Raw genomic sequence first — 18,835 nt, 5'->3', positions numbered from 1 at the left:
GGGGCGAGTTGTAGGGTGTAAGGTCCTCTAGTCTCAAGCTCAACCCCTTATACGGGTCAGGGTACATTATCTCGGCACCACTGCCTTAGTCCACCATCACCTTCTTCACATCATAACCCCCCCAATCCTGAGCGTGACTACCAAAGCTTTATCATGGGGTTGTATGGTTCTGATCTTATCCTCTTCCGAAAAACCCAGTATTGGTTGGGTGTTTGCTCTAGCCCTCTTCGACTCTAGGTTGGGGTCCTCGGGGGTCAGCTAAGCCACAGACATTACTCTAGAATGACAGGACCCAGTCCTCCCTGGTGCAGCAAAGATGACGTTTATCGTGCATAATAGAGGTCTCAAAGGAGCATCTCTCCATGGTTCCTGGCCGGTCTGGCTCCCCTGGCCACTGGAATGATGTAAGAGGTGCTTCAACTTTCCTTCCCGAACCAACTAGTCCAAATGGTTCCACAGGTTCCTACAGTCTTCTATAGTATGTCCCTAGTCTTTGTGATATTGGCAATAGAGGCTCTGATTGTGCCTCATAGGATCTCCTACAATTTTGTTTGGTCATTTAAAGAATAACTCATTCTTAATCTTCTCTAGAACTTGATGCACCGGCTCTCAGAACACTACGTTGACCGCCTGAGCGTTAGTAAGTCCTAGATGCTCAACGCAGTCCCTTCTAGGCCGATTGTTATTATACCTATATGACTTGAAATCCCTCATCTCCTGAGGGATAATCTTCACCTTACCTTTCCCCAGCTGTTAGTCTTCTTCAACCTTCTTATACTTGTCAATCCGTTCCATGAGTTGGCACACGCTAGTGATAGGTTTTTCTGTCAAGGACTTCCTTAAACCGTGATCGGTTGGAAGGCCACTCTTGAAAGTAATGATGGCGACGTCATCAAAGTCACCATTTATCTTATTGTACATTTTCTAGTATCTGTCCAAGTACGTTTTTAAGGTCTCCCCTTCTCGCATGGATAAAAACAGTAAGGAGTCTAAGGGCCAAAGGACTTTGCTAAAGTGATGAAGTGAGAGCCAATGCTTGGGTGAGCCTTCTGAAGGAGTCTATGAAACCTGCCCTTAGGCCATCGAACCACCTTATGGCCACGAGTCCTATACTAGAGGGGAACACCTTGCACATTAAGGCCTCGTTCTTGAAATGGACGGCCATTCTCTAGTTGAAATGACTCACATGCTCCACAGGATCTGTTCAACCGTTGTAGATGGTGAATGTTGGCTGATTGAACCGTCGAGGTAGTTTTGCGCTATCAATCTTGTTCATGAAGGTTGACTTGAAAATCTGGTTTAACACCTTACTCATAGCGTCATTTCCCAAGCTTTTGCATGACAGACTCTTATGCCTACGCTTGTGGTGGTGCTCTTCATCTTTTGAGAAAAACTCGCTAGGCAGGGTGCGAAACCTTCGCCTGTAGCTGATGTCCCTTTCATCACTAGAAGAAACGTCTAAGTTAGAGGGGGTTCGCCTTCGCCTTCGCCGTGCATGGCGCAACTCCCTCTTCAACCGGTCGATCTCCAGTTGCATGCCTTTGTTACTCTTCGCATGGGAGATATGGCTTCCACCTCAAGGTTGACTCCTATCAATATGTGTGGTATACACACTTCCTTCGCGATCATCTCTCTGCTCAAGGTTGACAAAGGGGTCACCCTGCTGGGATTCCATAGATTATGCATGGAGTGGACCTGAACCTACCATAGTTAATCGCTGCACTCACTATCGCACAAGTTCTCCCCACAAACGGTGTCAATTGTAGGGAAATGTTCTGAAGCCCCAGCCCAAAATGTAAGGGATGTTGGCTTGATAAGCCCAGTACAATAAATTTGTAGAGAGTGGGTCAAAGAACTAGGTCATAATGAGCTTAACAACAACTAGTATGAACTCTATAGATGATCAAGCAAGAACCATACACACAGGACGAAATGAATTCACAATCCGAGGAGGCAAATCTTATTATAAATCAATTAAAATGATTACAAGTGCAACTTTGATTGCTGCAATATCCTTCCTTTATTTTTCCCCTTCCCCTTCCTTCAAGGGTCTTTTACATTATATACCTCTTTCCCGTTGGCCCTCCATTTGTCAATCGTGTAAGCCACTACTCAAGTGCTCGTTCCATCAGACACCCCTTCTGACTCTTTGTGAGTTGCGGTAGCCAAGGAAGCACTGTTTAGGGGTCTTCTCCACATAAATGCGGCAAAAAAAGTAGTTACAGTGCATTTAATGCAGAGGTAGCAGCTTTTCCTTGATATTCTCGTGTTCCTTTCCTTTTCGTGTGTTTATGAAGCACACTTCTAACATTGGAACTTCTATGGAGGTAATTTTCATCATTGGAATGCGTATCTGAGCTATATTTGTCATGGCCGAGGAGGAATTCCTCCTCGGACCGCCTTCTACTCCTTTCTTATTCATAAGACTCTAAACTGAAATCTCTCATAACTAATTGTCCCTCCTCGGACATGCCGACGTCCTCGAACAAGGCCTAAGACCTAATATATAATTTTGAACCATTATCCTTACATATATATATATATATATATTTTAAATGTGCTTCAATCCAAGTACATTTTGGCAAATACTCCTGCAACCATTTGGCTTCCACTTGCAACCCAGAATCCCTCAATGCATTCATTGATGATCGATAAAGCCTCCCATCTAATCGTGTTCCTCCAGATTTCATATCCCGTAAAAGCTTCACCAACTCATCGATCTGACTACTTGAAAAAACTCCAACCATAATTCCAGCCATGACCTTGTCAATTTCACCCCCATTGATCCTAAACTCATTGTAATATCTCAGGCACGTCTCAAACTCCTTGGCTTTACTGTAAGCACTAATAACACTAGTGTAACTAACCTTATCTGGTGCAACCTTTCTTCGCTTCATCTCCTTCCACAGCTTCTCAACCTGCCTTAAATTTTTGGCCGTTCCATGCATTTCCATCAAAGAATTGTAAATCCAAACATTTGGTTCACACCCTCTTTCTTTCATCTTGGCCAAAAGCCTCATTGCATTTTTAGGCCTTCCCGTTTTGTCATACATTACAATCATTCTATAATAAGCCACAACACACCAATCAAACCCATTTTGTTCCATCTCTGAAAATAACATTACAACTTTCGAATAGAGCCCAAGATGACAATATGCATTTATAACCGAGGAGTATGTAACTTGTCCTGGTTCACATCCCTGAGAAATTAGCTCTTTGTATACCTTAACTGCAGCTAGAAATCCTCTTTTCTTTGAGAAACCATTGACAATTGCACAGAATATACAATCAGAAATTCTTAACTTTGAAATTTTCATTGCCCTAACAATTTCAAGTGTCTTCTCCATTAGTCCTTCTTCCACATACATCAACACTAGTTTTAAGTACAGCCCCAGATCTCTCAACATTTGTTTGCTTTTCCCTTCTTCAAAAAGATCTTCGGCCACCTTTACTTCTCGCAAGCTTGCAAAAGAACAAATCAAAGAAGAGTAAACCGAAGAATTCTTGGAAATTCCTTTCCTTGTCATTTCTTTTAAGTATTCAAGAGCTTCAAAGCTCTTCCTGATTTTCCTAGGGACTCAATTAGAGTCCCATATCTACGAGTGCAAAATTGTGATGAATAAAAATCTAGTTGACTACTTTCTAATTCACTAAAAAAATTCAACCACTTTTTCAGAATCACCAAGTCTCATATAAGCTTCCCTGATATGGCAAGAACATTCAGAATCCGGAACAACTCCCGTAGATCTCATTTTCCCAAATGCTACAATGGGGCTTCTATACATATGAAGCTTGTTGTAGCCTCTTATTGCAGAACCAAAGGCCAATACACTGACTTTACCATTAGATTTGAAAACTTCTAGCAAAGTCTCAACATTTTGAATTTTCTAGCTCTAATGCAACTACTAACCAATTTTGAACAAGTGGAACTATCAGGCAACACATTATAGTTCTTGAAATCATTACAAACAACTAAAATCATACGCCATTTCTTTGAACGTAACAAATACCCAATTACAAGCTTTAAAGTTGATTTCTCCAGTCTAAGTTCTATGCTTCCTCTCATTTTTTTTCATAGTACTTGAAAGCAAGATCCTTGGTTTGAGCGCGCGCGCGTGCGCACACACAAATCTGGGCCCGTTTGGTACATGTACTTAAACAACAGTTTTCAGTTTTTAAACAATATTACATGTATTTCCATACACTTTTTCACCCACACGTATTTCCAAAAAATACAAACAACGTTACTAGAACAATATTACCAAACGGGCCCTAATGATACAAATTACATAAAAATTCAAGATTAGCAAAGAGCCATATAACTCTTTTTTTTTTTTTTTTCTCCTAACATTTTCAATGGAAAATGTCCAGAATTCAAGTCCTCCTCCCATATTGTATCTATCATATTATCAAAAAATATTTGTTCTCTAAAAAATATATTATCAAAAAATATTAAAATTTTATAAATAAAAATAATATTAAAATTTATAAATAAAAAGATATTGATATTTAATATAAATAGTAGTAGCATTCAATTAGAAAATATTAATATGGATTTCAATAACACTACTTGATATTACAAAAAATTAATACCCATAAGAGTAGGAAATTTAATCAAAACAATAATTAAAATTTGTCAAATTAGAGTTTTTTTTTTTTATATAATAAATAGAATACGTTTAAAATGAATTTTTAAAAAAAATCAAAATTACTCTCACTTTCTTTTTATTTCTTTCTTCCTCTTTTTCATGGCTTGCGAGAAAACTGATAACATTAGATCTCTCGGATTTCTCACACAATCACTACAGTTTAAGTATTTAACAGTAACCAAATTTCATTCTAAATACCAGAAAATGAAGGGGAAAAAAAAAAACGGGGTTTGATGTTGAGTGTTGATGTTAACGCCAGAAGCCAACCTGTACACATACCCACACCAAACCACCACAAACCTATACTCATACCCAAACCCAACCACCGCTTAGCTGCCAAAATCCACTCCAGAAGCCCAATCCCAAGTATCAATGTCAAGATCTGGCTTTGAAAGAAAACAAAAGCTATGAGAAATCAATTTGGTTTTTTTCCCCTACCAGACAAACAATTCCTTCTTGATGCACGAACTCACTTACTCTATCTTAGCTCACTCACTCAAATCTCAAGTATTACAAGTATTAGATTCGAAATTAGTGTCCTCTCTTAGGAGCCTACATATTGCAATTAACAATGCATTATAGGGATCTACTATACAAGAAAAAAGAAACGTGAAATTAGGTAATGCGTCCCTTGAGATTGTGAGAAGACTAATAGCCATCTCATTCTTGAGATTTTGCTTGAGAAGTCTAAGGGGGCGTTTAGTTTATATTCTTGTCTGTTCTATCATGGTCAAGATATAATGTTAGTGGGATTAAGAGACGCAAGTTTGATGTTAGTGGGTTTATGCCAAAAGCAAAAGCATTATTTCTAATAATTTTGAATGATGGATTATGAAAAAGCAAGATTGTGTGTTGCTATTATTTAATATTGTAGGTAATTTTAGTGTGTGTATTAGGAGTGTCAATTCAAGTTAGCGCGTCAGGTTCGTGTCGAGTCAAGGTAGGGGTATTCGACTAAATGACTCAACCCTAACCCGACCCATTTAATAATCGTGTCATGCTCTTTTAACCCTAACCCGACCTGTTAATAAGGCGGGTTGACTTAACCTAACCCATTTGACACACTTAATAAACGAATTGTGTTTGGTTGACATGAATGTAACACAACCCATTTCAACCTACATAATATTAAATATATATCCATCAAGAAATAATTTTTTTTACATCCTAAAAGCAATGCATATACTTCAAGACTTCAACCCACATTCTTGTAATATTTAAAAGCAATACCCATTAGATCTAGTTTATAAACTATCTCAATAAACCCATTTTCAAGATATATAGACGTGTCCAACACTAATATAAAAACACACACACACACAAAACACAGCACAAGACAAAAGCTACAACCGTGGCCTTAATCAACAATTAATATATCTCATATATTAATAACAACATATGGGTTCAAAGTTTATAGAACAAAAACATTGCATAGAAAAAATAAACACATGAGAGAGAGAGAGAGAGAGAGAGAGAGAGAGAGAGAGCGCAATAACTAGTTTGAGACTTTGAATTTGAGAATTGAGCATGAAACTATAAGATAGTGGAGTAAGTAGTACGGCTAAAATTTAAAAATATATTAAAAAAAAAAAAAAAAAAAAGATATTTATAAGAAGGTTTAGAGATTTAGGGTTTTTAGGGTTTAGAGATCTAGGGTTTGTAAAGTTTCGATTTCCAATTATATCCCTTATAAGTTTTTGTAATTACTCACTTTTCTTTTTAAATTTAAAATATTTGTTGGATGTAAAAGGTATTTGACAAATCTAAAATGAAATAAATATTTATTTGTTATACAAATTAAATGGGTTGTGTTAAGTGAGTCATTTTGAGTTGATACAAATAAATTAGCGTGTCAAACGTGTCTATTACAAGTTACGCAGGTTGACTCGCTTATGGTACGTTTTTTATCGTGTTGCTTTTGGGTTGACCTGTTTATGACCCAAACCTATTAAGGCCTAACCCTAAACCAAAAAAACTCATGTCGGGTTCGTGTCATGTTCGCAGATTGGGTCGAGCATTGACAGCCCTAGTGTGTATATATATATTCCATTCTTACTTTAAAAAAAAAAAAAAAAAATCAATTCAATCTTAAATTTAACAAAATTGCAAAATTTATGAATTAAATTGAGTACATTATATTATATATATATATATATATAATACAATATATTCCTATATATTCATTTTAAGAGTCATAAGGGTATTCTAGTCATTTTAGAAGTATTTGTGTGATTTTGAACGTCATAAGGGTATTTTGGTCATTTTGGGTCTTCCAAGGATATTTGTGGTTTAGGGGTAAATTTGGCATTTTCTTGGTGATGAGACTACTTTTTTGGATTATTATGAGAATGTAATTCAATGAACCAAACACCTTAATCTTATATTGTTGTAATATGATTACATGAATCTAAGTTACAAGAATGTAACATTACACCGTAATGTAATATCAAAATCAAAACCCCTTAAGAAATCTGAAGCTAATAGGTTTGCTAGCAAGGAAAGAAAAGGAGTCAATGCCTAGTCAGCTGAGTTATAAAATTAGACATGTAGCTGTAATTTAGAAGGGTACCTAAGAAAAATATATAAAGTACTATGTCTAAGTTTTCCCCTTATATTTTTATTATAGAAAAGCATCTATGTTTCATAATATTTTTATATTATAAATAAATTATTTCTTTTAAGAAATACTTATGTACGCATGTGTAAACTACAATAACATTACTAAACAAGAATCCTACAAAAGGGAAAAGGCAAGCTAACGATAGGATCTCCGTACATTGGCACACATAAGTATGAACTTATAATCTTGTAACCTTAAGTGAGAAATTCACTAGCAACATAAGAAGGGAATGGCAAACTTGCATACTGAATAATTAACCAGCTATACATGACATCTTCTCCATACGCGTCCTCACATTTTGAATGTTCAGAAAGTTGCATTCCTAGAAAGAACAGTTCAACCATGAAGTCCATATCAATAGCTTCCTTCCAGCATAAGCAGGAACAATTTAGGGCCAAAAAATAGAGCAAGAATCACACCATTTGGTTGGGTGTGATGAATTCAGTGCAAGAGGCTGAGGGAAACAGGTAGATTACAGCCATCTGAAAATCTGAACCATGAAAGCACACACAAAGAAAGACTATAAATCTATAATCAACTATTACAAGCTATGACAGTGTATCCTTCCCTCATTGCTTTCCCTGAGTCCTAAGATCCTCCATTACATTTTTGTTGGTGGCCTGAAAGAGGCAAAAGAGGTCTTTGAAGCATAAATAGTAGTGCAAAGATGTGTTGTTATTTTTATATCTGTAGTACATAGGTAAACTTAGATAGAATATCTTAGTTGTAGTACATTAAATTTTCCAATTGAATTCAAATACTTGGCTGCATTAACCAATAAAATAAGAATAACGTCATCTTTTTCAAAAATAATTAAATTCAAAAAGTGTCCGAATTTAATTGGAGAACGGGAAACCTAATATACTGCACCTAAAGTATATAAGTTTTACCCATTATATATATAGATATATATATATATATATATACACAACACACTCTTCTAAACATGCATTTTATCATGAAATATGTTATTCATGTAAACACTCATCCTATGCTCATGACAGGATCCTACATTCACCCTTGCTTCTCAACAAACAAACAGAACAAAATTTTAAAAAGGTTAACACAATTTTGAGTGTGAAATTTCACCATACAACTTTCATATGTGAATATAATCTAGAAGTGAAAGGCAAGGCTCATTAAAGTAGCAGGAGTGCTAAATTTTGTGTACCACTCTAAAGGATACAAAAATCTCAATTGACACAACCAAAAAACCAAATAGTGCTGACTATTCTAAAAGGAGTCCTCAGGTCTACCCACATAGTTGCATACCTTTGATAAATATAGCAACCGTTTAAGTTACACCAAGCTCCAGGAGATGTTCAAGCTTTGTAGCTTCCATCATAAACCCTTGCCAACAACTTAACAGTTGAACCAGAGTCTTTGGCATAGCCCAAGACAATCCAAATAGTGAAAATATAAGGGACCATATATTTCTTGCCACTTACAAAAAAAAAAAGGTGATCATTTCCACTATTCTTGCACATGCAACATCAACCTATAATCATTATGTTGCGTTCAAAGATAATCGACTGTTAAGATTTTATCCAAACTACCCAAGCAATCAGAGGCACCTTAACAAACTATAGACACCATAGAAAGAATGAACAATAATCATTATATTGTGGTACCACCATTAGGATTTTATCCAACGCCGCTGCTCAACAAAGAATGAGATCTTCCACGCACCTTTGCACACCATATTTTTCTTAAGGATAATTACCCCTAGAACCCCTGAAGACACCTTAGAAATAATGGACATACATGCACCCGTGAGTTAACTCTATTACAACCCTTATCCTATGTTGTAAGGAGAAATGAGGTGCCATCTGAAGTAAAACTCATTTTTAACAAAATTAACTTATTTTCTTGAAGAGAATTACATTGCTAAGGACTTAGGAAGCTCACTGATGTAGGTAAAACCAAAATGATGTAACAAGAAAATTTGTATAATAATATAATAGTAGGAACCTAGGAGTCAAACACCTAGGATTGCCTAGAGTTAGCCCAAGTGAGAGAAAATCTCTTGGAGTACACCATTGGGATGATTTCAGTAGAAATTTTATCTTCAAAATAAGCCCCTTTTAGAGTATAATGCTTTGCTTATGTAGACTACTAAATCCAATTCTAAGCAATTAAGAATCCTAATTCTCATAGATTAGGGAACCTAATTCTATGACTTGGGAGATACCAATTATTGAATTTCAAAAATACTGTTGACTCTAGGAAATTAAATTAAAATACTAATAGCCCTATTAATACTAATCCCAAAATACAGTTGACCAATAAAAATACAATGGACTCCAAAATCAAATAAGATTATATAATAATAAAAAATTTTCCTTGCACTTCCTGCATAACTAAGCATTTTGATGTTATTATCTCTCTTTTCTCGCCCACCAGCCAAAAAAAAAAGGCGGTATGAATCCATGATTTTCATATCCTGCTGTAAAGGTATCACATTATTTAAAAGCTTTTTTTTTTCATTGTGACAAGGAAGTTTTTGATGATGATTTCATTTTTTATTTTATTTTATTTATACTTCAGAATAAATTTATTGAAAATGGACTACTTTATGCCAAAAAAAGGGGCATAAATTAGCCAAAAGAATTACAAAAAAGCAAAAAAAGAATATGGACTAGCAGAAAGCGATTCTATAAATATACATTTAGGAAGCTTTACTTTGCATCATAACCAAATAAATGTTTGTTGATTTCTGTTTTTATATTTTTTTGCTTTGTTGCATACTTGCATCCTTAGTACACTCTGTGTGTATATGAGGGATCATTTTCATTTCATTCTTAATAAAGCATTATATTACTTATTAAAAATATAGAATTTTTTTTAAGTTTTAAGCAAGGTCACAAACAGTGTATATTTTTCCAGCTTAATGGCAAGTGGTTTCCACCAGAAGAGGCTTCTTTAAAACGTGCTTGTATCAGGAAGTTAATTTATGAAATCCTTGAAGATCATTCAAAGAAAGCTCCGCTAGCTGATTGTAATGACAAAAATCCTTGTCACTCCCAAGAAACTAACACAAACCTTCTAGAAATTGGAGTAGAATTTCTTGAGGGGACATGCATTTCAGCAAATTCATGTAATGGAGAATTCTTTGGTTCTAATGATAAGCAGAGGTTTGAAATATCTAATGCTGTTTCCCCTCCAAGAGTACAGAACTTTAAAGAATTAGGATTTGTTTCGAGGGAGGTTTTTGAGCCAGGAACTACTGGCAGGTCATTTTCTGATGGAAATTATAAGAAGACTGCAGATCATCGTGGGAGGAGCATCATGTCACCAATAGAGGTAATAAAAAAAATCATGTACTGACAAGAAGCAACTTCTTCTTATGTCCTCAAATAAACCACTTGGTCTTGCTGGCTTTAGAATGTATGGTTGTAATGAAAAGGTAGGAAACGTGACAAGACTACTTACACACACACACGGCATGCTTACATATTCAAATGGAGTACTTTTATTGGACTTTGGCCAAATGTTGGTGTTATGTAGTAGTATTGCAATATGTGCCACTCCAAAATTTCAGCTGATTCTACACTGCTCTGATCATGTGATACTTTTCATTCTAAAATCCATGAAGGTCTTAACATACCATTCAATGAGCCAGTGTGCGGGGCCCCTTAAACCAATTTTTAGATTCATCAAGTTGTGTATTCTTTGACCATGAAAATTGTACCAACATTACTAAAGAGATCTGAAATGCTTGGTAACAGGGTCTTAGTTATTAATGGAATTATTTTCAGGTTTATTAGAGTTCTGTCAGATCATCTAAATTACTTGTATTATGCTTTGCTTGAAAGCAGGAAGGTGAAGAAATCTGTGAGCAAATTGCTGAGTCACTGTTAGATGCAGAAGATTGTCAGCGACAGGCTGTATTTGCTTCTGAATTACCCTCAACATCATGTTTTGGCAAAGATTTTAAAGAGTTGGAGACTTCTTGGAAGCAGGGATTCTCTAAGCATCTTGGAAAACCTGATGAAGGGAACTCACTTTCTGGAATGCTCATGGCTGGACCCCAGTATTTGCTTCCAGAAACTGAGGGAGTGAGCCATCTGAAGAAAACAGATAAACCTCAATCTTCTTCAACCTCAAATGAGGAACTCATGGCTTGTGTTGTTGAGGATTCTCTAGAGGTAAATGATATGTACAATCAAGATGAAAGAAAAAATTCTCCTTCCATTCAACGGAACATTATTTCCTTGTCTGATCAAGAGGTTGACTCAATTGAAATCATTAATGTTAAAGAGAATATTTCACCATCAAGCAATGAAGATCCGGAGTGGCAATTAGATGAAGAGCTAGTTGAAAAAAGACTGAAGCGTATGCGGCAATGTAAAAGACAGTTTGCAAGAAGTCTGTCAAAACAACTGAATTATTGATGGCCTTAAGTATAGTGTTACTGTTATTAGCTGAGAGTTTGTAGGATTAAGTATATAAAATAGGAAAATAGAGCCCTCCCCCACCTTAATTCACACAATAGGATAAAATGAAGGGGGTTGTTTTGTTATCCCAACACTTTGATTGATATCAAAGCTCTCATGTAATATATTAATAGCAAGTTTTTACAGCAGATAAAAAAAGAAAAAAGCAAGTTTTTATAAGATGGGCTGACTTTTGCCTTCCTGACTATGAGAACTCAACTTTCCACTTCAATATTTTTCTTTTTTCTTCTGGTTTAAATTGTTTCTAGGATTTTATGGATGACTTGATCAGATTACTTGCCATAGTTCATTTTAGATAAATAATTTTGCCTCCACCACTGTTGACTGATTGGGGCTCATTCGCGGCAACCACTTCTGAAGCCCAAGATATTGCCTCCAGCATCTCTCCGACAACACCAATAAAATAATCGCCTGACATTGTTGATGGCATTCTCGGCTTTTTTAGTCAGTGATTGTGAGAAATCAGTCGCATAATTCCAATGATTCTTGGCTCCCATAGTCTCTTTTGTAGAACTCAAACCCAGACAATGCTGCCCTGTGCCTCTGTTTTGGTTGGTGACATCTCCTCTCACATTGGACTAGTGAGCTTATAACACTACATACGGCTAGCTAGGACTTGTGGACTTGTAATTCGGTCTCATGCTCACGTTGGACTTTTGCACCTTTTAATATCAAACTCAAAGTTAGTTTTTTTTTTTTTTTGGAGAGATTTTCAACTTATGACGTCCGCTCTTAATGATAGCTCTTTATCATCAGACTAAGACACCAATCAGTTTTTAGTGTAGGCGGAAATTGAACCTTAGGTCTCTTATACAACTATTAGAGACTTTACCAGTTGAGCTAACTAGAACCCACAACTCAAAGTTAGTTTTGTAGATTGCATTTCCCGAATTTATCTCGATGCTCCAAAGAAATGGTATATCATTCCCAAAAAAATCCTAGCTAGCCGTATAAAACAAAGTCTTGTTTTAGGAATAAATTTATATTCCTATTATTCTGAAACATAGACTTGGTTTTAGGAATAAAACTCTTCCATCAATTGGAGTATCCGGATTTTCTCTTTAAAAAAAAAAAAAAAAAAAAAAAAAAAGAGAGTCAGGAGTATCCGGATAGCTTTAAACTTTGTATTTTTTTATTTTATTTTATTATTCTAAGTTAGTAACCCTCTATAACATCATATATAAGCATCATGTAGAAGACAGCTGCTCATATTTTTGTGAAGGCCTCTTCGTTAGTTTCAAACCAAGACCAAATAATTCTTCATCTCACGAGTTCTTTCATATTGTCGTCTCACATTCTCTTTCTCCTACAATTCTAAAGTTAATTAGAAATTCTAATTAACTTGATTATAATTCAAACTTCTTCATCTAATGGAAATTCCTCCAAATCTATAAAATTCTCAATTTTTCTTCACGAAGTGAAATTCAACGACCTCCTATTTACTTTCCAGAGAAACTTTTTATACACCAGTCTAATTTCCATGTAAGTCTCTCTCCTGTTAACCTTGTTCTTTCTTTATTATTGAATTGGGGCTTCTATTCAGCACTACTTTATATAAAATGCTTATCATTTTGGTTAGTTTATAATGATGCGGTGATTGCTTTGAAGTTTAAAGCATGCAATTAAACTCTTTTTATAATAGTTACTCATAGTTATAGGTTAAATTTAAATTAGATAGGATGTTAGATTTTTTTTTTTTTTTTTTGGGAGAAGTAAGTTAGAGTGTACATGCTGATACTATTCTTAGATATTACTTTGATACCTAGAAAGACTTGCAATCAGCTACAATATAATAAAACTTGGATCTTAAAAATTGGTGAGCAATTATCTTGGCTTTGTGACAAACATATAGTTTTCCGAAATTAAACACCATTACCAATAATTTACTCTAAATAGAACTCTTTCTTAAATTTCAAAAAATTTAAAATTCTAATTTAACTAAAATTCTACAAGTAATACATTCTTATTAATTATTAAAAAAGTTTATTGTATCTTAAAATTCTATTATCAATAGTTTACTCTACAGAAAACTTTACCACAAAATGGCAAGAAATTAAAAATTCTTCTTATATTAAAATTATATTAACAAGAAATTTAATATTTGTATAAAGTGGCTCACTATATATATATGAGTGTGTTTTATACAACCTAAAATCAATAGCTTTTTTTTTAATCATGTGAACCTTAAGTATTAATATAATTTTGATTTATTTACATATAATTCTAAATTAAACCATGCATCTCACAGTCATAATACTAACTAGATTTGAATCTGCTTTAATTTTGTGCCAAATATTCCTCCATTTTAAAACTACTTTAAACTTATTAAAATGGGAATGTTAACTACACACACCAACTCTTCTACCACAAACTAGCCAGAGAATGTGCTACCATGTTACCTGTGCATGGAGTTGCATGAGAAAGAACCATGTCTAAGATCAGCCATGTGACTTATTGTATTTCAAATAAAAAATACCCGAGTCTTGATCTATGAGGTTGTGGGAAATGCAAGCTTTGCATGACACCGGCGTTATCACCTTCAATGATCAGCTCTCTAAACACAGCTTCTATAGCTATTTAATTTGTATTTCAAACACATTACCTTACCCATAATAATTTGTATTAGTACAAACAAACCCAAAAAAAATAAAATAAAATAAAATCTGGCCCATGTTCCTTGGTTTCTGATTTCTCAAAAAAAATAAATTTTCCAAAATACCTATATAATCCCTTACCGGTTACTACTTAAACCTCAGAAAAACCACGCCGCCTAGCCTCTGCATGGTGCACGCCTCGCCAGATTCACCACATCAAATGGAGGAGATCCACATAAGGGCAGGCTCCAGCGACCACCAGTGGCTCCCAGCCTCTACACAGACTGATTGATCAATTGGTGAGTGCTTGAGTGTTCTCCCTCTTTCGAATCAGAATAAATTTATATTATAAGTTATATTTAGTCTGCTTATTACGTTGTGCTGTGTTTTATATACGTTAGATATTTATTTTATTGTATGGTTAAACTTGTTGCACATAAACTGTTACACAATTTTATATTTTATAATTTTATTGTAAAATTTTTACATAGAAGATAGAAAATAGCAGTGCCTCTATGACCACCAATTCGTATATTATTTTCAGCAATTATGGACCACACAAATATGGCTTGCTTATCGTAGAACATTGACTTTTGTAATTTTTGGTAGTAGTAGAACTGTAGAAGTAATAGAAATAAGAAAAACTGATTTAGTCTACTTATTTCACAAATTTGGATGATTCACAATCCTCTCACCCTACAATTATATAACATGATAAGAAATCAACACAGTGGAGTTTATCTAAAATTTATCATGCCCTCAAAGTGTGATTGTTAGTTTAGACTTCGGGCGGTGGGTTCCAGTTAGCTCAATTGATAAAGTTTTTGATGGTTGAATAAGAGATCTAGGTTCAATTTCCGCTTACACCAAAAACTTATTGGTGTTTTGGTCTGATGATAAAGAGTAATTATTAGGAGTGGACATCGTAGGTTTTAAACTCTCTCAAAAAAAAAAAAAGTTTAGACTTTGGGTGAGGTATCCTTTGCTGTAACCTTTGCTTAACCAGATTTCTTTCCCTTTTTTTTTTTTTTTTTTTTTTTTATTACTTTATCAGTTTTAAATTTATGTTTTATTATCTTTCTTTAACTGCTTTATTTGTTTTAAATATATATATATATATATATATGTGTGTGTGTGTGTGTGTGTGTGTGTGTATAGTCTTTTCTTGTTTAATTTTGCATTATATGTAAGAAAACCCAAAACAATTAAAAGATCTCTCCTTTTCTTTCTTCTATAAGAATCTAAAACCCTAAAGCACCTTCTCCTTCCTCTCTCATCCACTCTTTAATTTCGATTTGAACCCCACAAGGTAATTAAAAGAAGGGTTTTGCTAACGAGTGCCCTAAGAGCACTCGTTAATAATTTATTTTAAAAAAGTTTTGATACCACTTTTATGAGAAATGAAAAAGCTGCTAAAATATTAATTACTTTTTTTTTTTTTTTCATTTCTCATAAAAATTTTCTTTAAATAGATTATTAACCAGTGCTCTAAGGGCATTCATTAGCATTTCCCTTAAAAGAATTAGAGATATTTAAGGAAGATTTCTAACTCACAAATGCTAATTATTTTTCTCAAACTCAATAAAGCCAATAGTCAATTAGTATCCCTTTTGGAAATTAGTTGACTAGTCAAACATAAGAAAAGCATCTTAAGTAGTTTCAAGATAATTAAGGTAATTAATTTGAACTTAAAGGGTAACATAAAAGTCAAAAATCAATCCTTTCTCTTTTTTCTTTTTTCTTTTTTCTTTTTTATTGGAGAAACACACACACATATATTAATCCTTTCTCAATTAATCAAGATTCAGGTTGATCCTTCAACTATGCAAGATCATTCGTGATGAATCAAGACCACCTAAGTCTAATAAAGGAAGATACTCAAGTTAATGAAACTTTTCACTTCAATTAATAATATTTTCTCATAATACTTAATCACTCATCCCGAACAAAGTTTCCAATCTTGGTTGGTATCCACATGAATGTGTCTTGTACACATGCATGATTGGGTATACACATACACACACTTAGATGTTTTTGATATGATGCTCTATACATATGTTGATGTTGAGCTTGATGCCATTAGTTGTTTGCCTTTATCCGTACCTATCTCTCTATGCGCTTGCATGATCACATGTTTTACTCACTTTTCCTTGTCTCACAAGACATGTAGATCGCTACCTAGGCTTTAGGATAGCTCATACTCCATCCAATTACACAATGACATATGAAGGTCAGTTACGGTGAGGAAGGCTTGGAGTGCTAAACCTCTTCCTATCTTGTATCCTAACTCCGAACCTAGTCTAGTAGAAAAACCATCATAGAGTCATGTTTCGGTTCCTGGACCCATAACTTGGTGGCAACTCTTTTGTCTCTTTTTAATAGACTCTGTGTACTCCTAAGCTCATGGTAGTGAAGATAAAGCTTCTTTTAGAGAGGTTAAATACCACGTATCCTGCATTCATGAAAAAGAACTAACATGCCGATGTGTCATAAAATGGGGTACTGTTTACAAAACTTACACACCCATTAGTAAAGGCACCCATTATTCCCCTATTTTTTGAGAGATTCTTGAAACTCTACACGAATTCTGATCTTCACTACATTAGATTTTTGTAGACTCTCCTCAAGTTTTTCTCATTTATTGGTACATTTCTCTAAGAAATTAGAGAGAACATAACTTCATTACTGATTTCATTAATCTAGCAGTTGATTTTATTTTCAAGATCTCTCACATTTCTAAGAGAATCCCCTTTGCTTTCGTCACTATATGCAGGTATATAACATGCTTTTAATTGCTAGACCTGAATTTCTCACATGCTTTTAATTGCTATATCTAAATTTCTATGCTAGATTTGAATTTCTCACATGTTTTAATTGTTAGATTTGAATTGTTCACATGAGGAATTATTAGATCTATTGTCTCCTATGCTTTAGAATCAATATGTGTAAAATGTGATCTTAGATTTAGGGTTACTCTTTTAATAATTTATAGATCTACTATTTTCCATGTTAAAAATGTTTTTCCATATACAATATATCTAGATCTAGTATTTTTCATATCTAAAATGCTTTTTTGATTATACATTTAGACCTAATATTTTATGTATTAAAAAACTTCTTTCCATCTATTAAAATTTTCATTTTCTTAAACAAAAATAAAATCTGATATTTTTTTTCTTATAAAAAATCATTTCTTTCTTAAACAAAAACCAAATCTGATATTTTCATGTATTAAATTCTTCACTTCCTTAAGCAAAAAACATATCTGATTTTTTCATCTTATAAAAATCATTTATTTGTTATAAAAAAAAAATTAGATCTGATATTTTCTTCATAAAAATATCTTCTTCCACAAAATAATTCCAGGTTTACTATTTTATTAATAAAAATGCTTTCTTTGCATAGTATGAAACTAGATCTAGTATTTTCTTATTAAAAAAAAAATACTTTTTATATAATAAAAACATATCTGATATTTTTCTATCTATAAAGATATATATTTTTCATGCATAAATCATAGATCTAATTTTCAATCCCTTAGATCTACTTTTCTATCTAATTAATCTCTAAATCTTTTAAAACTTTACTTTTAAAATAGATCTATGAATTTTAGTTGAAAGAATAACTCTAGATCCAATATCAACATGTATTTTTTGTGTTGTGTCTTGTATGTGGATATGTGAATGGCCATTCAAAGTCTAAAAGACTGGATTTTTCGGGCAAAGTGGATGCTTAATATCTTTCCATTTTGTAACATAGTCACCGAGCCTAAAATATTGGTTCAAAGATCAATGTTTAATCTTTTTTTATTTTTTATTTTTTTGATAGGATGTATTTAAGACCAAAGCCTTGTGCTTTCTTAAGAATGTAATTAGGACCAAACCCTTATAAACTACTATCGATTGTAAAAATTATCAATGTGATACAAAGTTATTCATTTTACAGTTTTTTTTTTTTTTTAATAATAAAAAATAATTGGTAACTCCACAAAATAATTAACCCCAAAAGAGATTCTACTAGTCTTTTTGAGAGCATCTAGTTTTCCGGCCTCTCACAATGGCAACTCCACTTAGGATGTGGAGGATTAAACTTCATATTAGGCTAAGGATGGCCAATCCATATCTTTGTTTGTTAAAGCTTTAAATATCATGTTTGTTTGTTTATAGCTTTTCCTAAATGTCATTGTATGTCATGATATAAACTTTACAACAATTGTCCGTGCAAACTCTTTCAAAATCTGGTAGTCTTCATTAGATTTAGGTACCCAACGATGAACTCACCAACCCATCACGCAAAATCACTTGATCATTTCTTATTGATTACAAAAGATAGACCATGACATTTGGACCAACGCAACATTCATTATGTTACAAGTTGGGAGGTGTAACATCCGTGAGAAACCTCAAAACAACAACCCACCCTATAAATGTAATGACCAATAGAACATGTCCATAGGCCAGTCCATGCTAAAATTTCATTTGCATATTGTGTGTGTTTGGTTTCAATTGCTCAATC

The 18,835-nt window shown here is 33.9% G+C and overlaps 1 protein-coding gene and 1 pseudogene across 1 annotated transcript; one reads left to right on the top strand and one right to left on the bottom strand.

Moving 5' to 3' along the window:
• Positions 1–463: 463 nt before the first annotated feature.
• Positions 464–7,622, bottom strand: LOC112000256 (pentatricopeptide repeat-containing protein At5g13770, chloroplastic-like; annotated as a pseudogene).
• A 2,145-nt stretch (positions 7,623–9,767) lies between these two features.
• Positions 9,768–11,907, top strand: LOC136066313 (uncharacterized). Its single transcript, XM_065770422.1, has 2 exons — positions 9,768–10,572; positions 11,088–11,907. The coding sequence occupies exons 1-2, from the start codon at positions 10,558–10,560 to the stop codon at positions 11,661–11,663; spliced, it is 591 nt and encodes a 196-aa protein (XP_065626494.1). The 5' UTR covers positions 9,768–10,557; the 3' UTR covers positions 11,664–11,907.
• Positions 11,908–18,835: the final 6,928 nt, after the last annotated feature.

Source organism: Quercus suber, unplaced genomic scaffold (genome assembly GCF_002906115.3).
Source record: "Quercus suber isolate HL8 unplaced genomic scaffold, Cork oak 2.0 scaffold_31, whole genome shotgun sequence".
Taxonomy (NCBI): Eukaryota; Viridiplantae; Streptophyta; class Magnoliopsida; order Fagales; family Fagaceae; genus Quercus; species Quercus suber.
The sequence above is the reverse complement of the archived record's forward strand: the minus strand, read 5'-3'. Positions and strand labels throughout refer to the sequence as shown.